The sequence below is a fragment of the Hibiscus syriacus genome, unplaced genomic scaffold (genome assembly GCF_006381635.1).
Source record: "Hibiscus syriacus cultivar Baekdansim isolate YM2019G1 unplaced genomic scaffold, ASM638163v2 tig00112789_pilon, whole genome shotgun sequence".
In the NCBI taxonomy this organism is placed as follows: Eukaryota; Viridiplantae; Streptophyta; class Magnoliopsida; order Malvales; family Malvaceae; genus Hibiscus; species Hibiscus syriacus.
The window spans coordinates 247,096-272,113 of NW_024063402.1; the positions used below are offsets into that span (position 1 = coordinate 247,096).

The following is a 25,018-nucleotide window of genomic DNA, read 5'->3' on the forward strand; positions in this document are numbered from 1 at the left end:
CAAATACTAATAAACAGATTAGACTTATGTAGAGACATATATAAGGTTTTATGTTAGAGAGACGAATTTATAGAATTTTAAGAGGTAATTAATTGGCAATGATTGCTTATACTCGTAAATGTGTTTGAATTCGTGACCTCTAAAAAATATAGTGAGTTCATTAACCACCGAGGTATATCGGTTTGTGCTTTTATAGTTGTGTTGAAACTTAATATCTAAATTAATAATTATACTTAATTAATACTATATAAATATTTTAACAAAACTATTTTACAATTTTATACCTAAATATTATCGAAAATAATTTTGAAGACGAAATCAAACCATGAAACGCGTCACCTTTATAATATATATATATTCTAGACTTCAATCAAAATAAACAAAGTTTATATATTTGTAAGCAAAGGTAATTCCAAATCATTTTTCCTTTCGTTTTGCCTTGGATCTCAAGTTTCAGCCTATAAGAAAACCATCATTCTTCTCTCTTTCTCTGTCGGTTGCTCATCACATTTTCCTTGCACGAAAGCAAACGCTGTCCATCATTTGATTCCCCCACACCTTTAGCTTTTTTTTAACACCGGAATTTCGTTCAAAAGAATCTCAACAAACTCAGCTTTTCGTCACCTTGTCTCTGTTTTTTGAACAGTTTTTGGTTCTTTTAAGCTTCCATTGTTGTTGATACAGTAGATCGAGGCGCTTCGTTGATCCATTTGACTCACCATCTTTTCCAAAAGGTTTCGAAATCTGGGTTTCTCTTCTTTCCCTTTTTCTTTTACCAATGAACGATTGTGTGAACTGTGAAGTGATTTCTCTACCCTCTTTCTCGTTTTCCAGGAAAATTTTCGATCAGAAATGTTGGGTGAATTCATTACCAGGGTTCTTGTGTAAGTCATGATTTTTCACCACTTTTTTTCTGGGTTTTGAATAATTCTAAGAAGGCTTTGCTTAGTTTGATTCATGGGTTTTGATTTGGGCGTTGCAGGTTGGTTCTTGGATATGGATTTCCAGCGATCGAATGCTTTAAAACAGTTGAGAAGAACAAGGTTTCGATCGAGGAACTCAGATTTTGGTGTCAATATTGGTAAATTTTCGAAAGTCTTTGCTTTTCACATTTCCTAGCAATTTTTCCTTAGCTATAATTGACTTAATTATATTTAAATATTTTTTTATCATAGAATTTTTAAGGAAAAAATACGCATTTAATATATAAACTATCAACCTTGGTCTATTTTAGTATCTAAACTTTTATTTTTCCAAAATCATACTTAATGTTTAGCTTTCGTTTCATTTTAATACATTGTCGTTAAAAACTTAACGCGTTTAGTACCTAAACTTTGGTCCGTTTAGTACCTCGATTTTTAATTTTTTTTCAAAACTTAATGTTAAATTTTGAATTAGGTACTAAAATGAAACAAAAACTAAAGTTTTTAACTGCGTAATATTAAAATTAATTAAAAACTAAACTTTAGGTACTAAAATAGATCAAAATTGATAGTTTAGGTACTAAATATATAATTTGCCAAATTTTTAAAAATTATGAAATAGTCGTTGAAAGTCTTGACCTTTCTCATTTCTTTGCATTTTTCGTTTCGTTCTTAGCTATAATTGACTTTTCTCTATGCATGCATTGAGTTTGGTCAATTTAATTTTCTCCTCCTCCTCCTCCTCCTCCTAATCATTAGAGTTAATTATATTAAAGGTGATTGAATTGTGTTTAAATAATCATTTTAGTAATTACACTTTTAAAAATCATAAACCTTTTATTAAATTTATTAAACTATTATAAAACTATCATTAAATTTTATCAAACTATTACAAAATATTTATCAAATTTAGTGAATTTCACTTATTATAACACTATAGTGATCATTTTGTAATACTTTGATAAAGTTAATGATTGTTTTATAATTTTTAAGAATTCAACGGTTAAAATGATTATTTAAGCATATTTCAACGCCCTCTACTTTACTTTACCCTTATTATTATTATTTTACTTGTTTGATCCTTCTTTTATGGTTGAGAAATTCAATGTTTCTTAAAGCTTCTAGTCTTTCCAATTGAAATTGTTCATTAAGGTTTTGAAGTTGTCAAACTTTGACCTTTCCTAGTCTCTATTATATTTTTTTTACATATTTTTGGGTGATTTTATATTTAATATATTTACATATATATAATATTTATTGATTTTAATCTCGTTTGTTATCATTTTAAAAGTAAAAATAAAAATAATATATGTAAATGTTTTTTTTATAAATTTGCAAAATAAAAATATTAAATTATTTTAATCCCATTTAAAAAGAAAATTTCATTGATATTGTACATAGTAACAAACCCATAAATTTACATATAAATTTATAATATACGTTTGTACATTTAGTCATATCAAACTATTTACTATTAATATATATTGAAGATATTATATATAGTAATTATTTTTTGTATTATATAAATTTGTGGTGAAATTAATTACATGGTACTTACATTTTAATTAGTCCCATGTCATAACTACGTTTTAGTTAGGCCATATATACAGGTTTTAATAGAAAATTGATCCTTAAACTCTATTCTGATTTCCATATTCATAGTTTTTTCTTTAATTTATAAATGTACATAAATTCTCTTTTTTCTCTCATTTTACCACGACGATTTTGCAGGATCGTCGTAGCATTTCTGACGGTATTCGAGAGCATAGGGGACACATTGTTTTCATGGTACATTTTCATTCCAACACGAGAAAATAGCTAAACCGCAACACGAATATATAAAATATAATACGGTTATAATACGGATACATGTATTTTTAGATCGAATACTGATACTACGTTTTCTTAATTATTCTGAAGGTTGCCTATCTACGACGAGCTGAAGCTTACACTCTTGATCTACCTATGGTATCCCAAAACCAAGGTAAAACTAAAACGTACAAGCATTTGCATTTGATGTGTGTTTTGTTTTCCAATGCAAAACTTGCAAGTTAATGCACACTTACAAGCTTTGCCTTTCTTGGTAATGAAGGGAACTAGTTATGTGTACGACACCTTGCTGCGGCCATACATGATGAGACATGAAACCGAATTCGGTCGAACGATACAAGAATGGCGAGCCAGAGCTTGGGATTTTGCTCTGTATTATTGGGAGAACTGCACCGAGTTGGGGCAGACCAAATGGGTCGAGATGTTGCAGTTCTTGTCCGGTCAGCCTTCGAGGTTGAAACAAGGCAAGCTGGTGAGTTTTCGTTACCCTTCTGTTTAGAAAACTAAATTCGAGTCACAAATTGTATGTTTTGATCCGAATTCGAAAAGCCCGAATAACCAAATTTGTCGAAATGATCCTAAACGATACGATCTGATTTAGATCTAGATTGCCACATCTAACTTGAATCAAATTGAACACTATGACAATGGTTCATCAAAAGTTCATCAATGGAGTGATTACATATGATATGTAACTTGGAATGATTAGCTGTTTTAAGTTTTCTAATTCTTCAATGACTCGATGCAGATTGACCCGGTTCTAAATCACCAATTGGAGTTCGACGAGAAACGGCCAGCCCGCCGTAGACTCTTTGGAGGCAAAGGTCGTTAAGTCCAACCCCACGGTGAGTCAAAGCTCCGACAGGGAAAACCACACAGTCAACAACTTGTAACAAACGAACAACACATGTATAAACCACCCAACAATTGGCAAACACTAACAGAAGAAAGAAACCAAGAAATTGCTTCATGAATAGCTAGTGTCAAATTCAGTTCATTCTTTGCTTTTTTTCTTCTTGTCCCGTTTGTGATATAAATTATGTTTCTACTAAAAAAAAGATTATTATTATTGTTATTATTATTATTATTATAAGACTTGGAGTTTATTGATGGTCAAATTATTCAATCCCGTTAAGTTCCGACTTAAATCTATCACTATAGGATCAATTTCTTCTTTTGAAATTTGGATTTGAGACGGGGTCAAGGCGAGTTTTGTTAATGGGTAAGTAATTATTATAATGTTTCTCTCTTTATATTTTTCAATTATATTTCTATATTACCGAATAAATGAAAAAAATATTCATGTCAGGTCGGATCAGAGATTCGGGATGAGTAGAATGCCACCTAACACCAGGGCAGGTCGGGTTTCAAATTTCAAGTCGGGGCGACCAAAAAAATTAACCCGTCCCATCCTATGCCCATCCCTAACAAATGAATGCTATAACACAATAGATCAAATTCAACCACAAAGTGAAAAAGTTGGTAGAAAAATCACTGGATTTGTATAATCATATCATGGTTTATGGATGCCATGGTCATAACTTCAATATACGTGATCGATATTATAGAAACAACCGATGGACCCTATGATTACATTCTCAACGCACCAATTCTACACATCTACATCTGGTATGTCTGCTTTCGAATTTTGACATCTCAAACTAATGACTGATTAGTAAAAAACCTCAAAATCAACAAAGGGATGATGTTAATGTGCATATATACTCAGATTCGACGGACCGTAATTCCGATGCCGACACGTTTTATTTCTATAACTAAAACCATAGGATAGATAAATTGTTGAACCATGCAGTGAATGGAAATAACCCCTATACCACCATCCATGTTGTAGACATCAATTTTTTCATTTAAATTTATTATTATTATTAAAATTATTATTATTATTATTAGTATTATTATTATAATTATTATTTATTATTATTATTACTATTATATATTATTATTATTTAATAAATAATTACAAAACTGGAAGCCCATTTACAAGCCCAAATCCCAGGCCCAACCAGAACCGACCCATACCCAAATGGAAACCCTAAACTGATTTAGGGTTTCAGCTAGGGTTTTCAAACCCTAGCTCCCAGCCGCCGTTTCCAGAAGCCCCGCGCCGCAGCCGCCTCTCCAGCTGCCAGAAGCTTCCAGATGCCTCAACCTTTGATGCCAAGTGCTCCAATCGCCGTTGCCGACACTCCACCAGTGCCACGAAGCCACCTCGAAGAAGCCTCCAGAAGCTTTGTTGCCACAACACCGACCGTCCATGTCGAGCTCTATGGTGAGTCACCACATAGCTCGGTGACTCACCGAACTCCTTTCCTTTAACCGGTCCGATGAGCGTCTTGATGATGGCTATAAAGTCATCGATCACCTGCGAAAGAAAAGGGACGACCACAAAAAAAGAAGGGAAAACACAGACAGAAACGAAAAGAGAGCACAACAAACATAAACGAGACACCACAAGAAGAACTACACCAACGATCCCATAAAATACAAACCGAAAGAAGAGAAAAATAGACTTACCGAGGAAATCGCCGTCGTGAGAGCCTCCACGAGTCATCGGAGAACCGAAACGTCGAAGGAAACTATCTCAGATCTACGACGTTTGGTAAGTTTTTAGGTTAAAACAACCTTAGATTGGGCTTTAGGGTAAATAGAGCATCGATTTGGGGGTGTTTTGTAATTTTCCGGCCACCGTAGATGGTGGCCGGCGGTGGTACCGGTGGCAAAATACGGCGACCGGTTGTTGTCTGGTTTCCTCCGGCGAAGGAAACTATGAGAGAGGCGAGAGAGAGTTATAAAACTCTCTCTGTTTGAGAGAGAAAAGAAAGGAAAAATGGGGAAGCTGGCCCGAAGGGCCAGCCGTTTGGGACTTAAATAGCCCTCCCCAAACGACACCGTTTTGGGTAGGGGTTTGTCTGTAATTAACTACGGGTAAAACCCTTTCTGCAGTCATCTTAACTTGTAATCTTTACATTTTAGTCACTAAATCGAGTTTATAATCCTTTTAATTCGGTTCTTTAATTTCAATTTTATTTATTTTAGTCCTTTCTATTAAATAATATATTTAGGATAAATACGTATTTAGTCCTTTAGTTTTAATAAATAATATTTTAATCCCGAGTATATATTTTTAATTTATTTTAATCTGATATTCGAATTTTTTATAATTTTATTTTAGTCACCAAATTAATAAATAAGGAGAATAGCATGTTTAATCCCTGTAATTTTAAATAATTAATCACGAATTAGGTATTTAATTCTATTAAGTTATAATTTAGTCATTATTTCAATTTCTATTTAAATTTTTTTTTACAAGTTTTATATATAGTTTTAATTTTATTATTTATATGTTTACTCTTAATTATTATTACTATTATTATTATTATTTAGTCATAAATATATATATTTATCTAATATTTATTTTATTTATTAAAAACTTATTTAATTATTTTTAACCTATTTTAATCATGTTTTAATATTTATTTATTTTTCAATATTAAGAAAGGGCAGTCTTAAAACAACTGGATGTCCATCTTCTGATATTTTTAAATAAATAAATATTTTATTTTTTTAAATCATATATTAATTATTTTAATATATATATATATATATATATATATATATATATATCAAAGAAAAGAGCTGTCTTAAGGCACCTAGAAGTCCTTTTCTGATATTTCTAAATAAATAAATATTTTATTTATATTTTATATATAAATATATTTTATATAATTATAACTTTGAAATAATTGGATTATAAATTAAATATATTTTTTGATTTTTTAAATTTCCAATAATAAGAGACAATTTATAATTAATAAGTACCAATTTTGGGCGTTGTGGGGGTGCTAATCCTTCCCCAAACATAATCGACCACGAACTCCTTTTTATTATTAAAAAGAACGAATCTCTGGTTAAAAAGCAGATAAGTTCATCTTTTAACTGATGTTTTCTTAAAACTCTTTTAAAAGATAATTTTTAGGTATTCGACCTACCTGACCCAAAAGGCCGATGGCGACTCTCAAATTATTTTATATTTTAAAAAAAAACCATTTATTCACATCAATTTTCTCGCCAAATAAAAAAATTCGTGCCCGGGCGAAAACCGGTTACGACAGCTTGGCGACTCCGCTAGGGACTGTCAAACTTTAAAATCAATTATAAATTGTCTCTATTAATTAGAAATTAAAAATTCATTTATTTAATTTTTAATTCTTTTTTTTCAAATTTTTATTATTTATTATTTTAATATTAATATTGTTTTTTTATTCAGGTATTAATTATTTTATTTATCTGTTAGAGGTTTGAATATTTCTACTCACACACAACACTTGCATTGCATAACATAAAGCTCTATAATTGAGTTTGTCCCTTTTAAGTGGGAGTGAAAGCGACGTCTTCGTGAGAATTTATTCTCCGTGTCAGACCTAGCAAGTAACTTTCGGGGTTCATATGCTCTATGTCTTCGTGAGAATTTATTCTCCGTGTCAGGTATAGAGAAATGTGTCCCCTCGAATTGAACTCGATCCGTTTAAATCTGTAATGGATTAGGATTGATGGTTGATAGCCCAAGGGGGCATCAACAAGGACAATTCGAGTACCTTTACTCCTAGAACTGAAACTCTGCATATAATAAACCCTAGAAATTCACCTAATCTAAGACAGTACTGAACCTCTGTTCATAGGTCTACACAAAGGAGAAATAAGCTCTAGCTTTTAATTTATTTAATTTATTATTATTTTTTCTCCCTGAATAAATGCATGCGAACTAGAAATCATGCGGTTAGGTTAAATTTTCCAAACAAAGCATGGAACTAGAAAGCATGAGATTAAGATTTATACCTTGATAGATAGATTTTTTCATTAGTGGGTACTAACTATTTTATTTTTTCTCATTTCTTTTGTTTGCATTGCATGATCATAGCATAACCAAAAGGTGTTTACTTGAAAGACTGTTCATCATATTGGAAAGAAATTGTAAATGGACAAAAAGTTTTATGATCAAACAAAATATGATGCGGCCAAAGAAAGACATCCTGAGCAAACTCTGAGGATAGAAGCAAGCTATGCACCCAAAGATCGTATGACCATTGAAGAGAAAAAGGAGATACGAGAAATAAGAGAACAGATGATCAAGATGATGGATAGAATATCTATTTTGGGCAAAGGAAAAGAGATTCCAGCACAGAAAGAGAGAGAGCTCAATGAACCTAACTATGCAGTTTCAGATACGAAAGGGACTTCGATTCTTAACCAATTTGAGAAATTACAGACAGTCATCATTCGTATTCACAAGTCATCTGGAGATACCAAAGAAATGATGACAATTGTAAAAGCTTCCAGAGAAGAGAAGAAATCATGTAACCTGAAATCATCGAAGTTTAGTATGCTCCCGATATCTAAAACTCAGGTTCAATTCAAGACAAAAGGTGGTTCTCATATTGATACTATCCCCATATCATATAAAGAGTTGTATGAGAAGCTACTTGAAGCACGAGAAGTGGATCCATATTATATAAAACCGTTCCAACCTCCGTATCCAACTTGGTATGACATCAACGTTCATTGTGAATATCATGTCGGAGCTCAAGGACATACCATCGAGAATTGTCTTGCCTTCAAACGCCGAGTCCAAAGTCTTTTGGATCATGGAACCTTACAATTTATGGTAAATGATCGACCTAGTTTGGTAACCGAGGGTCCTGATAGATTAATACCAAAAGTCTTCAAAGGTAAGAATATCAGTAGGGGCGCCCAGAGAGAAGAAGATTTGCTGAGGTTTGAAGCTCAAATACGTCATTTGAAGATTGAAAACGATAAATTGAGCACCAAAATGGAAACCATACATGAAGAATTCCAGAAGGTCAGTCAAGCCTTTCAAAATGCTGGTATAGGAAACACCCCAGAAGAGTGGACAGCAGGGGTCACCAAACTGAAAAAGAGTTGCAACATACATGAAGATCTTGTCCAAAAACTTTTTGAACACAAATGTTTTCTCACCAAGGAAAATGATCAACTCCAAGAATTGACATAGGAGATGAAAGAACACCAGAATATCAGGGAAGAAGCTGCAGTCCAGACAAGCAATATGGCCCATAAGCTGATAAACTAACTTGGTTTTAGAGAAGAAAATGGGAAAGTTATTTCCTATATGTAAAGTTTTGTTAGGACTGAAAGTTGTCCCCTACATGTAAAAGTTTTGTTTGATGTACTGAAGCTTTTGTGTTCAATGAAATCTGTTCTAAGATGATCACTCTTAAGTAACACCTTTTCATACATGCATTTACATTTTGTATCTGTGCATTTTCATTTTGTATTTTTACTTTTTATATCTTTGAATTGCACATTTTGCATTCTTATTTTTCCATTTATGCATTTTTCACATTTTTATTTAAGTACTGTCATGTACTTTAATTATAAAAACATGTTAATAATTAATGAAAGGTTTTGTAACAGTAAAACCAAGGTCATTCATTCATATTACTTTACTGTTATCATGAAAACAATGGAGCAATCTTATAAGGGACTACAAGACCAGTGGCCAGAACAATTGACAGGGTTACCTCCGGATATAAGGAAAAAAACATCAGATTCAGTACCAGATGGATCAGATCAAATTATTCAGGGAATGGAATCTGATAAAGAAGAGATAACTGCTAAAGAGAAATCGTGCTATCAGATTGAAGAGTTGAGAAAGATAACATACCCTGGGGCATCCCACTCAAACCCAAAGAATATCCTCATTAATTATTCACAATATGAGGAGAAAGTCAAGAGGATGGATGAAGCAATCAAAAATATGAAATATGTTGATACTTCCCACAAAGAACTAGAAGCAAGAAAACTCAGTTTGGTTCCGGATTTGATTATTCCCCATGAATTCAAAATGCCTGATTTTGAGAAATATGATGGCACCAGTTGTCCCCTAATCCACCTGAGAATGTTTTGCAGAAAAATGGGAGGATATTTAAATTCTGATGACCTGTTAATTCACTCTTTCCATGATAGTCTTGTTAACCCAGCAGTAGTCTGGTACAATCAGTTGACCCAAGAACAGATCAAGAAATGAGTAGATTTAGATGATGCATTTTTGGGACAATATCGGTATGTTAAAGGCTTAGCTCCAACACGTATGGATCTTCGAAGAGTAAAAAGGAAAACCAATGAAAGATTTCAAGAATATGCCTTAAGATGGAGAGGAGTGGCAGCAAAAGTTCAACCTCCCATGTTAGAAGAAGAGATATCACGTATGTTTCGTGATTCCCTTCCAGCGCTTTTCTTCGAGTTAATACAGGCAAATCTGACAAAGGAATTCGAGAATCTTGTGACAAGTGGAGATTTAATTGAGAATGTAATCAATGAAGAAAACTCAAAAGTCACATCCAAGAGCCCAACGAATCAAAAAGTGAAAGCTGATGATGTGAATGTATGTCGCATCCAGAATCTATTGGCAAGTGATAAAATTATATCTTCCATATCCCATCCAATGCCAATTACTCGACCCTTACCAAAACCAAATCCTGACACTACATTTATCTGCGACTCTAAAGAAGTGTCTCTATATGTTTTTGAGACATCAACTCCAGATGTTTACCTTTTCGGGTAGAGTTGATTGATTCATGATACTACCTTCCACCATATACATGACTTTATAAGTCACACATTTGTCCTTCCAAATACAAAACCATCATAAACCAAAAAACCTCAAAAGAACCAAACTTTCAATTATCCGTGAATCTTACTGCAAGAAGAGACGAGATGAGGCATCATGGACAAACTCATTGAAGATAATTTCGAGTGATTAGGGCATACTTAAAGAAGAAGGGAAGAGTGATTGATTGAAATAAATATATCATGCATTAATTACATTTTTTCATGTAAATAAATTTAATCTTGAATATTAATTCCCCTGTGGATACCTCTTTTTACAAAGGTTTCTGTGTATGAGATGACGAACGGCATTGTTTCATTTATCCTTATATATATATATAAATATATCATTTGTTGTCCCCACTTGAGCCTGAATAATTTTTCTTCTGATTCAACCCTAACCAAGGATCACCCTCCACATTAGGGGGCAAGGTGAAGGATATTTGCTCACAAGAATGAAGATTGTCAATACAGTTTTATTACGAAGACAAGTTTCCATGAAGTCAAGAAAGTTTTGAATTACAAAGTATGTCAAATACAGAGTGCTTGAAGATCAATCCAATCAAGAATAATGGAAAATCTCCAAAATGCAAAAGGAAAAGGAGGTGATCAAAGCAATTGAAGTATTATACTCATCCAGCAAAGAAAGAAGAAAAAAAAAACAAACAAACAAAAAAGAAAAAAAGAAAAAGAAAAAATTGAATCAAGATGGGTGAATTATTGAGCCTCAAGTTACAAGGTTGATCAAGTACAAACAAGAAAAGCAAGAAATGCTGAAGATATGAGAAAATGGAAATGAATCCAAAATTTGGCAGTCTAGAGGGATCCAGATGATGGAAAAATCCTCAACAAGGCAGATCGAAGTCAAGCAAAGCAAGATTGAAGGCATCTAAAGAGAATATCTTTAGAATTCATTCCGCCTCTCAAGATTGATTTTTATTTGCAAAAATTGGTTTTTAAAATCTTTAATGCATGATATGAAAAATGATAAAAGGGGGTTCAAGATGTAAATTTTTAAATAACATCTTGAAACCAAAGGAGGATTCGAGTTGAAAACCTAAAAAAGGCGGCTCGAATATTGAATGGTGCAACAAACGACATAAGAGATGATCTTAAATGAAGCACCGCACATCCCAAAAGACGTTCCCGAGATTTTGGAATCAAGAAGTATCTCTACAAGATGAGCATAATAACCATTTCTTCAAGTTAGTGGAACCCCGAAGCGACATACTGAACCAACTTGAAAGAACCTTACTTTACCAAAATCCACCTACACCTTAAATCAGTCAATAATTTTGACACTTGCCATAGGACTATGATTTTTGAATGATTTAAAAGTGTAGTTGATTTATTGGATAGTCATTAAACTTATTGTTTATGATTTGATTATATTGTGAACCTGAAAGGGACAATACTTTGCAAAATTCTTTTAGAAAGAAAAGAGAAAAAACATTTTCAAACAGTACAGTCTCAAATGAGGAAGGTCCTTAAAGCAATTGTTGCTTATTCTACCTATGTTGTAGAAAAAGAATGAACGAAGCCAGAAGAATGAAGCGCTTCACATTTTTGAAGGCAAGTGGTCCAAGAAGCCAGAAAGTCTGGAGAATTGAACTTGTGACACTCTCCTATGACATTATTAGTAGCTCATCAAGAAATATTATCGTTTATCTCATGCTGAGGACGATAAGTATTACCAGACAGATTATTTTCCCCAACCATCAATTCATGTTCTCTAGAAGATTACATCATAGAACCATGAACAAGTCACTACCTGCACTCTGGTTATACTGTGATGTTAGCTCAAGTCTTGATACATCATTGCTACTTCTTCTATGCCGATCATTTTCTTTGTCAAGATGATATCCATTATGTCCTTCAGAAGATTGCTGAATTTGAATTTAAGGACTTATGGCACAGAATAAGACATTGGAACAAATTCTACATTTGTATGCCGTACAGGATTCCAAAAGTTGAGATAACCAGTTTTACCATCAACTAAACCTGTCCATGGTTAGGGAAGAGTATGATATGGCAGTGTGTATTTTGGAGCAGCAGAAGAGATAGTTGTCGTAGCAGTCATTGCAAGAAAATGCACCAATAAAAATCTTCTATTTAATCCTGATGATGTTTATTTCTTCCAGTAAGGTTGTTACACTGGATGCAATCGACAACAAGGTCGAATTCGACAAATCTACTCATCAATTGCTCCAACCGATCATCATTCAGTTCTTGCACATCTGTTTTCAAAAGTATGCCAAGACAATAAAAGGCAACTTCTGTATCATTGATCCCAGAGAAAAAGAGATAGGACATTGATACCACCATGGAACATGTCTCTATACAGATCATTGTGTATGGTTTTTAGGGAAACCTAGAAGCATTTCCACCTCATCAGATTCAAGTGGAACAATTTTATTCTTTTCAACCCATACCAGATTCCATTTTCAGCACTCATCAAGAACATACTTCTGGACACTCGAAGGAAGGCCATCATCTCTTTGTCAATGGAAAAGCATCAGCACATGGAGGAAGCAGAATAAGAGAAAATCTGTTCTCATTTGGCAGAATTATGAATATAGCCCTTTTCAGTGTAATAGCATGAAAATGCTTCGAATCTACAAATTCTGGCTCTACATCGAATAAGTACTGTGATATTCCAGTCCAAACATTAACTGGAACAAGTGCCATGTGCTCATAGTAGAAATAAGAAGACCCAATAGTATCTTCTGGAAGTGTTCTTTGAGTTATCTGATCTGGTTTGATATGAAACCACAGAACCAATCATTGAATTTGGAAGATGAATGTGCTCATAGCATCTTCTGGAAGTGTTCTTTGAGTTATTTGATCTGGTTTGGTATGAAACCACAGAACCGATCATTGAATTTGGAAGATGAATGTGCTCATAGCATCTTCTGGAAGTGTTATTTGAATTATCTGATCTGATTTGGTATGAACTCCAAAATCAATCATTGGATTTAAAAGATGAATTTGCTCATGGTAGAAATAAGGAGGCTTAATAGCATCTTCTGGAAGTGTTCTTTGAGTTATCTGATCTGGTTTGGTATAAACCCCCAAACTAATCATTGGATTTGAAAGATGAATTTGCTCATAGTAAAAATAAGGAGACCCAATAGCATCTTCTGGAAGTGTTCTTTGAGTTATCTGATCTGGTTTGGTAAGAACCTTAAAACCAATCATTGGATTAGGAAGATGAACTACATGATCGTCTTCATTAAGAAGTTTCTTTTCAAGCTTCCTCTGCTGCTTCCTTTTCCAAAAATCATAATCTGGGTTTTGCTTTTTCTTATAATTGGGGTCATTGCATAATGAATTCCTATCTTCTCCTGAAAGAAGTGTGTCAGCAGCCTTAGCCATTTGAGCAGCATATATGAAATCTGTCAACTCTGCAATTGATGAATCCAGATCACATCTCTCCATAGTTATTGAAGCCTTAGCCTCTGAGAATCTCATTTTTGTCAAGTATAACAGTTTACTCTCCTCATCAGAATCAGAATTCAGGATTTTCTCAGTATCAGAAGAAATATCAATATCTGTGAAATCATCCTGAAAGATCGCTTCATAATCAGATGAGTTGTTATCAGAATCAACATGTTGCATGGGTGCGGATTTTTGATGAGTCTGTACCATTGTATATGTAGTCTTGCTATTGCATCAGATTACTGTTCGCATAAATTGGTTTTTCGCCCACAGAAAAGTATATTTCAGAGATGGCTTTCACTGAAAGATGATAAGCCACTGTGTCAGCCTGGAACGGATTACCAAGCTATTTTTTTACTGCTCTGTTTGACTAAATTCCTCCAGATACAGAAAATGGTCACCTCATTCAGAAGACACATATCTCAGACGTTTCTGTCAGAATGATTGAGTACTTCTTAAGTTTGTAACAACATGAAGAGATTTCCTCCAGTTATTTGACAATACTACTGTTTAGTAACACCAGAATGAGAGTATTCAAGATAAACAGATTTGGGGCATGAATAAAGCCACAAGTACAACAGTTTATTGTCAAAATTGGACCTCATGAGGATCATAACATTTTAGTCAAACAGACATTGAGAGTGAATCAGAAACAGAATATTGAGGCATCTTGAAAGCCCATTTCAAACAGAAATAGAATATTGAGGCATTTTGAAGGCTCACGTCAGTATGAATATTTGGGCATTTTTGAAGGCCCATCTCAACAAGAAGTAATGTTGAACACACTTTTAACATCTGTATTAGCAATTGTTGGGGCATTTTAAAGGTTCATTCAGACATATCCACGTGGGGCATTTTGAAGGCTCAGATTAACAAGAAGCAAATGTTGGGGCATGCTGAAAGCCCAGTTCAATCAGAATCAGGAATGTTGATGCATTCTGCACGCTTGTATTAGCCCATGTTGGGGCATGCTGAAGGCCCATATCATCCTATGTCAAGATCATAGATTTGAACAAATATTTCCAATGAGACAAAAAGGTATAAATAATAAAAATGGTGAAACAGTAATAGTCGAGCTGACTATACATAATTGCTTCATTCATCAGGCAGTTACATTATGATCCTGTTGTTGAACAAATATCTATTCAGCAAGTATGGTTTCAAATACCCAATCTTCTTAACCATGTGTCACATGATAGCACGGTCTTTGTTAAGCTACATCACAGTTGCATGAATAAGAATGATCCCCAGGAGACTACTCGATCCAGGGTTAAGTTCCTCAAGATCTCAGCTTTGAATTTTGCATTCTCTGTATCAGTGATAATTGAAAATATTTCTTTGAGGTTCCTGGCAGTTAGTTTCAACCATACTATTGAGGTTATGAAGCTGTTTTTCACATCAGTTTTTGTTTAATTGATGACATTGAAGAGAGAAGCTCGACTTACATATATTACCCTTTCCTATTGTTATTGGGGTCATCATTGCCAGCCAAGATGAACTGATTTTCCATCAATTGGATTTTATCATGTGTGTTTCATCCCCGGCAGTAAAATTTTCACGGATATCTTTCTGTACATGGATCCTATAGCGGATGTGTTTCTACTTTCTATAATTCTCATTATGAAAGAAAGCATGATCAGTATCACATTTGCCTTTGCCAAAGATGATATCAAGATTTGTTGTATCTCCTATTCAATTCAGCACTAGCATATCTTGTGAATTTGACCAACTTTTTGGTCATACCAACATTACACTTGAATCCCCACTGAGTTTTTGTTCTCAAATGGTCTTGTGACATCATTCAAAAGCTTTGGACACTAGGCAAAGAGCTTCAATGATTGAGAACATCTGAGCAGAAGCCACAAAAAAATGAATGTGTTGTCAAATGTTTTACGAACATCTGAGCAGAAGCCACAGGAAAAGATGAATGCACTGTCAAATGTTTTACGAACCTGTTATTCTGATGCTGAACCAATGTTGCGATCATATGGTTTCCATTTATTGATCCAAGATGAAGTCTGTCTTCTTCAACTTCAAGATTAAAAGTGAGATATAATGAAGATTTCTTTCCACAGAAGGAGAGCTGAAAATTTTGACAACAAGAAACTAGTGGAGCCAACTAAGATCAAACAATAGGTTGTTGTTAAACATCTTTACATGATATGGTTTGAGTTGTTTTGTTCGAGATCCAATTAGATGTGGAGACATGAAAGGAATTGGAATAAATCCTCCTTGTGATATGTTTCAAGAGTCAAATCAGATCAGACTCTACTCTCCTAATTAATCCCTGCTGAGTCAGGCATATCTACATCTACACTCTTCAAAGATGATAGATTCTCTTTTTAAAGATGACAGATTCTCTTTTCAAAGATGAAAACTTTATGGGATTTCTACACAAATTCAAACAAATAAAGTTGGTTTTATCCAAGACAAAATGGGGCATCAAGGTCATAGTTCTGACTACGACAAGAGTTCCATAAATGAAACAATTCTTCTGAGACTTTCATGAAACAAAGAAGACAACAAAGATATAAGTTGATCAGATGATTCTGCATGAATGCAAGCTTGATAGCATAAGTTGCGATACTGATATCCAGAGGTAACCCTGGCAATAAATGATGAACTGAAGGAAGATCGAGTTCACCACTTTGAAGTCAAATGAAGATTGCATCAACATTCATGCATTCATAAGAATATCATTTACACAATAGACAATGCATTACATTGATACATCTGAGTGCATTCAAACATGAAGTTTTACAGATCTTCTGAAGAACAAGAAGATTCAGGGTAAAAAAATACCTTACACGAAGAAGGTATTCAAAACCACAAATACAAGAATCATGCAAACATCTGAAGAAGAGATGGACATAATCCACAAAAATGAGCATTATCTTGAGATTGGGGCATGTTACCCAATCAACATGTTATTTTGAAAAGAAAAAAATATGAGAAAACGATTTCCATAGTTTCTCATTCAATCTTTTCTAAAAATGAAATTGATGAAAAGTAAGAAAACGATTTCCTTAGTTTTTTTACTTAGTAAACTATTTCCTACATCTGTAAGTCCTACAGTGCATGATGTTTCCAAAAAAGCATTCGGGAGCTTTTTGATGTTTTCAAAACCTTAGGGTCATCTGTAAGTCCTTCAGTGCATGATGTTTCCAAAAAGCCTTCGGGAGCTTTTTGATGTTTTCAAAGCCTTCGGGTCATCTGTAAGTCCTTCAGTGCATGATGTTTTCAAAACCTTAGGGTCATCTGTAAGTCCTTCAGTGCATGATGTTTCCAAAAAGCCTTCGGGAGCTTTTTGATGTTTTCAAAGCCTTCGGGTCATCTGTAAGTCCTTCAGTGCATGATGTTTTCAAAACCTTAGGGTCATCTGTAAGTCCTTCAGTGCATGATGTTTTCAAAAAGCCTTCGGGAGCTTTTTGATGTTTTCAAAGCCTCAGGGTCATCTGTAAGCCCTTCAGTGCATGATGTTTCCAAAAAGCCTTCGGGAGCTTTTTGATGTTTTCAAAGCCTTCGGGTCATCTGTAAGTCCTTCAGTGCATGATGTTTCCAAAAAGCCTTCGGGAGCTTTTTGATGTTTTAAAGCCTTCGGGTCATCTGTAAGTCTTTCAGTGCATGATGTTTTCAAAACCTTCGGGTCATCTGTAAGTCCTTCAGTGCATGATGTTTCCAAAAAGCCTTCGGGAGCTTTTTGATGTTTTCAAAGCCTTCGGGTCATCTGTAAGTCCTTCAGTGCATGATGTTTCCAAAAAGCCTTCGGGAGCTTTTTGATGTTTTAAAGCCTTCGGGTCATCTGTAAGCCCTTCAGTGCATGATGTTTCCAAAAAGCCTTCAGGAGCTTTTTGATGTTTTCAAAGCCTTCGGGTCATCTGTAAGTCCTTCAGTGCATGATGTTTTCAAAACCTTCGGGTCATCTGTAAGTCCTTTAGTGCATGATGTTTCCAAAAAGCCTTCGGGAGCTTTTTGATGTTTTCAAAGCCTTCGGGTCATCTGTAAGTCCTTCAGTGCATGATGTTTTCAAAACCTTCGGGTCATCTGTAAGCCCTTCAGTGCATGATGTTTTCCAAAAAGCCTTCGGGAGCTTTTTGATGTTTTAAAGCCTTCGGGTCATCTGTAAGCCCTTCAGTGCATGATGTTTTCCAAAAAGCCTTTGGGAGCTTTTTGATGTTTTAAAGCCTTCGGGTCATCTGTAAGTCCTACAATGTATGAAGTTTCCAAAAAGCCTTCGGGAGCTTTTTGATGTTCTCAAAGCCTCAGGGTCATCTGTAAGCCCTTCAGTGCATGATGTTTTCAACATTTCCATCCTGCTAAAAAAAAAGCCAAATGAAAAAATTATTGTCTTTTTCGTCATTGCTCTATTCTTGTTAACACAAGGATGAGCAAAGAGGGGCAGCTGTAGACATCAATTTTTTTCATTTAAATTTATTATTATTATTAAATTTATTATTATTATTAGTAGTATTATTATTATTATTATTATAATAATAATAATAATTATTATTATTATTTATTATTATTATTAATATTATATATTATTATTATTTAATAAATAATTACAAAACTGGAAGCCCATTTACAAGCCCAAATCCCAGGCCCAACCAGAACCGACCCATACCCAAATGGAAACCCTAAACTGATTTAAGGTTTCAGCTAGGGTTTTCAAACCCTAGCTTCCAGCCGCCGTTTCCAGAAGCCCCGCGCCGCAGCCGCCTCTCCAGCTGCCAGAAGCTTCCAGATGCCTCAACCTTTGATGCCAAGTGCTCCAATCGCCGTTGCCGACACTCCACCAGTGCCACGAAGCCACCTCGAAGAAGCCTCCAGAAGCTCTGTTGCCACAACACCGACCGTCCATGTCGAGCTCTATGGTGAGTCACCACATAGCTCGGTGACTCACCGAACTCCTTTCCTTTAACCGGTCCGATGAGCGTCTTGATGATGGCTATAAAGCCATCGATCACCTGCGAAAGAAAAGGGACGGCCACAAAAAAAGAAGGGAAAACACAGACAGAAACGAAAAGAGAGCACAACAAACATAAACGAGACACCACAAGAAGAACTACACCAACGATCCCATAAAATACAAACCGAAAGAAGAGAAAAATAGACTTACCGAGGAAATCGCCGTCGTGAGAGCCTCCACGAGTCATCGGAGAACCGAAACGTCAAAGGAAACTATCTCAGATCTACGACGTTTGGTAAGTTTTTAGGTTAAAACAACCTTAGATTGGGCTTTAGGGTAAATAGAGCATCGATTTAGGGGTGTTTTGTAATTTTTCGGCCACCGTAGATGGTGGTCGGCGGTGGTACCGGTGGCAAAATACGGCGACCGGTTGTTGTCTGGTTTTCTCCGGCGAAGGAAACTATGAGAGAGGCGAGAGAGAGTTATAAAACTCTCTCTGTTTGAGAGAGAAAAGAAAGGAAAAATGGGGAAGCTGGCCCGAAGGGCCAGCCGTTTGGGACTTAAATAGCCCTCCCCAAACGACGCCGTTTTGGGGAGGGGTTTATCTGTAATTAACTACGGGTAAAACCCTTTCCGCAGTCATCTTAACTTGTAATCTTTACATTTTAGTCACTAAATCGAGTTTATAATCCTTTTAATTCGGTTCTTTAATTTCAATTTTATTTATTTTAGTCCTTTCTATTAAATAATATATTTAGGATAAATACGTATTTAGTCCTTTAGTTTTAATAAATAATATTTTAATCTCGAGTATATATTTTTAATTTATTTTAATCTGATATTCGAATTTTTTATAATTTTATTTTAGTCACCAAATTAATAAATAAGGAGAATAGCATGTTTAATCCCTGTAATTTTAAATAATTAATCACGAATTAGGTATTTAATTCTATTAAGTTCTAATTTAGTCATTATTTCAATTTCTATTTATTTTTTTTACAAGTTTTATATATAGTTTTAATTTTATTATTTATATGTTTACTCTTAATTATTATTACTATTATTATTATTATTATTATTATTATTTAGTCATAAATATATATATTTATTTTATTTATTAAAAACTTATTTAATTATTTTTAACCTATTTTAATCATGTTTTAATATTTATTTATTTTTCAATATTAAGAAAGGACAGTCTTAAAACAACTGGATGTCCATCTTCTGATATTTTTAAATAAATAAATATTTTATTTTTTAAAATCATATATTAATTATTTTAATTATATATATATATATATTATATATATTATATATCAAAGAAAAGAGCTGTCTTAAGGCACCTAGAAGTCCTTTTCTGATATTTCTAAATAAATAAATATTTTATTTATATTTTATATATAAATATATTTTATATATAATTATAACTTTGAAATAATTGGATTATAAATTAAATATATTTTTTGAATTTTTAAATTTCCAATAATAAGAGACAATTTATAATTAATAAGTACCAATTTTGGGCGTTGTGGGGATACTAATCCTTCTCCAAACGTAATCGACCACGAATCCCTTTTTATTATTAAAAAGAACGAATCTCTGGTTAAAAAGCAGATAAGTTCATATTTTAACTGATGTTTTCTTAAAACTCTTTTAAAAGATAATTTTTAGGTATTCGACCTACCTGACCTAAAAGGCCGATGGCGACTCTCAAATTATTTTATATTTAAAAAAAAAAACCATTTATTCACATCAATTTTCTCGCCAAATAAAAAAATTCGTGCCCGGGCGAAAACCGGTTACTACACATGTAAACATAAAGATAGGGGGTGCTGCCATTCTTTGTGCAGAACTTGGTTGGGAAAATTGATTTTACCTATTGAGTTGAGTTAAAATCTGAAGATGGCACTTCAGTCATTCTAGAAGGTGGAGTTTCTGGCATAGGGGTACCGATATCAGCCGTTGCGAAGTCTGGATGAAGCATATCGACTCCGCTCCATTCAACACCTGCTATTCTTGGAGTTAAGGGTTACAAGCTCAACTGTTGAAGAATGTATAAAAATCTGTGCACGTGCTTGTTCATGCCTTGGGCAGGTTAAGTAGATTAATTAGCTAAAAATAAAGGATACAATCTGTCTTCCACATATCCGTAATGCTAACATCCGCATCTGATAGGAGCCAATAATCTGCATCATTCTGACAACCAGACAAGAGAAGCTATAGTCAATATTACAAATTCATAAATAACATATATTTGATGTTTGTAAAGCTTGGCAAAAGTAATAGTTGGTCAAAGAAAAAGGCACTCACGTCGATATCTGATGGAACAATTCTCATCATTCCCCCGACAGACTGCTGTGAAGCATTAATATCAGAGCCGATTTGATGATTTTGCTGTGCCCGTGGTTCAATCTCCTTTCGGATGCCCACTGTATTGACCAACTCAACCTGCTTTTCATTAGAGCCAGAACTTGAAGCAAGTGTGACACTTGAAGGTGGGTTAATGCCATTCATCTCTTCAAACTTCTCCTCAAATTGGCTGAGGAAACAACAATTTGAAAAGAACGAAATTAAAACAACCTCTCTTGTCATTATCAATTAGTTTTGTTTTAAAAGAAAAATGGTTCATAAACATGTATGGATCATAAATGGCTAAATATATAGAAAGGAGTAACACCTGACTAGGTAAACATCAATGGGACCCATTGTGCTTCTAAGGATTATCCTATACCTCCTTTGTCGATAGTCAACATCCTGGAATATATAGGAGCAACCCCATTATGCCTTTAAATCATGCAAGTGGAACATTGTACTAAGTCATTAAAGTTTTCCAGCGATCTTACCTCATCAGGATCAGGTACTTCCAGTGTTGTTCCATGTGGAGCTTTAATTGCTATCAGGGTTTCATTCTGAACGAAAGCAACACAGAAAATTTGGCTACGGTAAAACTAAGATGTCTTGGAGATTAGTGTCAAATGCAGAAGATGATTGCAGAAGTGTTAATTTAGTGGCATGAAATCAACAAACCTGAAAACAAGGTATACACTTAATGTCTTCTTCGGTCAAAAATAGCCACCTGAAACAGTTTGAAGATAGGTAAATGTAAATCTTTATGCAAATATAGCAGTTAACTTCAATTAATTAGATTCCAGTGCAAGGCAGGCAAGAAAGTCTTACCTCTGATTGTTCTCATTCTCACTCAAATCCCTTAACCTTTCCTGCATTTCTCTGCAATATTTTAGAAGCATCAGCATTCCTAAACAGGTTTGAGGCAGTAACGGTTACAACTCTTAACACGATAATAAGCCATGTACAACCTTATTTGATCATCTAAACTGCGCTCTTCCATGGAAAGTTTCTCAATTTCTCCCTGCATAGAAGAATAGAAATCAAGCCCATATGTATGGGAAATAAACCAAAAATGGGTAAAGCAGCACTTACTGAAGATCTTTTCAAAGTAATTGGTCAACATAAAGAACTAAAGAAAAAGTCTAATGACCAAGAGAAAAAATTGTTGCCTAGGTGTCAAAGAAAAAGAAAATTGATATTATTTTCACGTACCTGTAATACAGAGACATCACCATCTGTTTCTCCTGGCCTTGAAGCACCTTCACCCCTAGTAAATTTGAGTAAATCTTCAAATAAGTCCCAAGTTCTTTGAAGGTTAACGAGAATGACAGACCAAATTAAAACATCGAATTCTAGAAAAATGTTTAACGTTATCAAATAATTACTTCCAGCGTATTCTGTTTTTGAACTTCTTTTCAATAAGATCAATGCCTTCCAAGACATTAGTTATATCATATATCCTCCTCTTCTGCACCTGTTGCAACATTTAGAGGAATAAGTAAACAATAACAACGAAAGGGCCCTTTAAGTAACATGAGAAAACACTCACTAAACACCCAACTATACAAGATCACAAGTCGTATATCATTACCTCCAATGTTTCTGCGGCCTTATTTAGGTCAAGGGTACCATCTTCAGCATGCATTATCAGATTAACAAACTTTTTTGTCAGCAGACCTAAAAATTATGATCACATTATTGTGGTTCTCACCATCCATAGAAGGTTAAGGAGACAAAATTAAGCAGTTAAAAGAGAAAAGGACAGCCATAAGATTACCTAAAGAACTGTCATACCGGCAGTTGCCCGTGAGTGTAAAAGGACATGGAGAACCTGTCAATTATCATACATGATGTCAGCAATTCCTCTTCCACATACTGTATCTCTCTTAAATCAATCATTAGAGTATTGATAATAGACTGTGGTGTGATCATAAGTTTCCTTCTATGGACTATGCTTGTAGGATATGCGTTTCTCACCAGCATTCGACACAGGTGTCTGAGGTGTAGATTTATTAGCCTTCGGGTTCTTTGATCTATTATTTACCCTTCCTTTACCAGACACAGGTGTCTGGAAGGGACTGTTGGAGATGTTAGTAACTCCTGGACTGGCCGTCCATTGGCTAGACTCAATTTCATTTTTGTTCACTGTGTTCTTCCTTTTTAATTGCTGAGAAAAAACATCAATATTTCAAAGTAGTTCCAATCGCAGGCTAAATTACAAGTTTACTCAGTATTTGCAGATGATTATATGTACATAAACAACCAATTGGATTAAGGAAAAAACACTAATAAGAAAGTAAGTCTAACAAACGCAGATATAGGACAGCAATATGAATAAGAAAACTTACTGTTAACCATAAGAACCAGGAGTACACTTGTTTTTATGTAGAGGACAATAATAAAAGGGGATATCATATATGAGCATAAGTTTGCACAACAAACTAGCACGATATGATACAGAAAGCGGAAATTATGGTGTCATAGTCATAAAGAATATCAACTGAATCATTTCTTAAACAACCATCAAAGCAGCAACATCAAAAGAATTATCAGACATCAAGCTTTCTTCATATGGGGCATGCCATTGAATGTTCGGCTTTAAACCAAGAATGCAGTAGCATAAACATAACTTACTCTTCGATCGTAGCAACTTTATTACATGGAACTGACACGCTATCCCCTATCAATTGCAATTATATTTGAAATCCAAAACATCAAAACCCAAAACTCAATACTAGAACTTTGCCTCATCAGCATGTTTGGAAAAAAATATTGTACTAAAAATTAGCAATTAGCAATTAGCATTCTCAAAGGCATAGAAATGCATTGGTTATCGGGTTTTGGACATTGGATGAGGCCAGCATTCATTAAATTTCGACTTAGTCTAGCAAATGAGCACTTGAATTTATCCAAACTCGAGTAAATCGTCAAATACTTGAATGGCCAGCGAAAAAGTCGCCTATTAAAGTACGGCCATAACAATTTCACTGCACAAACAAATAACGCTACTGACACCTAAGAGAAAACAAACCACCATGAAAGGTTCTATCTATGAACAGATCAGATAAACACATGACACTAAATGTTAAGTAAGAGAATAATTCTCATCAAAATTTAAATATCGTGACTAATTACGCTGCAACCGCCATCTCCAGAAAAGAAAAATTAAACTCACTGGAGCTCTCACAACAATTGCTTCAACTTCTTGATCGGCGATGATTCCAGGATCATTTACTGCACTGGAGGAAAACCTGTGATAGTCATCGGGCTGAACAAACGGCGGCTTCGTCGAGGCGAAGGCCAGGTGCCGACGTATCGGCGGAACAACCGAAGGAGCCGTCGATGGAGGTGCGGCTGAACCCGTAGAAGGAGGAGGATACGGCCGGGCGGGACCATCAGGAGCTCGAGCACCGCCGGACATGGAGGCGGGGGTAGAATTGGAATTGGGTAAGAAGGGGAAGAGAGAGAAACTGAGGGTTTAGACGTTAGAGAGAGAAAGTAGAAAACGAGGGAAAAAGGGATGGAATCTTTTGTTTCGGATAAATAAGGAGGGAAGCATTTTGTATATAATTACAATTAAGGTATTAAAATCTTTCATTTTTATCTTTATGAGCTCTTAACTTTTACATCTGTTCAATCTGTCCCAGAAATAATATAGAAAATTTATTGGCTAAAATATTTTCTAAAAAACTTAATGAAATTGTATAATTCAGACATTTTTTTATATTAATCTTAAAATAAATTATTACCCAAGATTAAAACACGAGATAGATGAATTTATATAGAAAATTTCTTCTATTTCATATATAATCATCAATGTGATAAAATCGAATTTATATTTAAATAGTTTTGATTTATTATAATATATCGAATATGACATTTAGTTAATGCATAATATAAATAA

At 34.3% G+C, this 25,018-nt stretch overlaps 2 protein-coding genes across 4 annotated transcripts; one reads left to right on the forward strand and one right to left on the reverse strand.

The window, feature by feature from the left end:
• Positions 1–418: 418 nt before the first annotated feature.
• Positions 419–3,702, forward strand: LOC120183512 (HVA22-like protein j). Of its 2 annotated transcripts, none has more exons than XM_039188193.1 (7): positions 419–734; positions 835–884; positions 983–1,081; positions 2,655–2,711; positions 2,844–2,907; positions 3,016–3,225; positions 3,502–3,702. In XM_039188193.1, exons 2-7 carry the CDS (start codon positions 853–855, stop codon positions 3,583–3,585), a joined length of 546 nt encoding a protein of 181 aa, XP_039044124.1. In that variant the 5' UTR covers positions 419–734; positions 835–852; the 3' UTR covers positions 3,586–3,702. The 2 variants fall into 2 exon arrangements, with proteins under 2 accessions (XP_039044124.1, XP_039044123.1); XM_039188192.1 differs by having other exon boundaries at positions 419–693.
• Positions 3,703–4,164: 462 nt separating this feature from the next.
• Positions 4,165–24,610, reverse strand: LOC120183511 (transcription factor E2FA-like). Of its 2 annotated transcripts, none has more exons than XM_039188191.1 (15): positions 24,290–24,610; positions 23,092–23,281; positions 22,892–22,945; positions 22,706–22,791; positions 22,500–22,588; positions 22,327–22,381; positions 22,083–22,135; positions 21,943–21,993; positions 21,793–21,841; positions 21,609–21,674; positions 21,443–21,519; positions 21,076–21,304; positions 20,895–20,961; positions 20,574–20,772; positions 4,165–4,177 (listed from the first exon to the last, which is right to left on the reverse strand). In XM_039188191.1, exons 1-14 carry the CDS (start codon positions 24,533–24,535, stop codon positions 20,642–20,644), a joined length of 1,443 nt encoding a protein of 480 aa, XP_039044122.1. In that variant the 5' UTR covers positions 24,536–24,610; the 3' UTR covers positions 4,165–4,177; positions 20,574–20,641. The 2 variants fall into 2 exon arrangements, with proteins under 2 accessions (XP_039044122.1, XP_039044121.1); XM_039188190.1 differs by lacking the exon at positions 4,165–4,177 and adding an exon at positions 4,430–4,598 and having other exon boundaries at positions 20,576–20,775.
• Between the last annotated feature and the right edge of the window lie 408 nt (positions 24,611–25,018).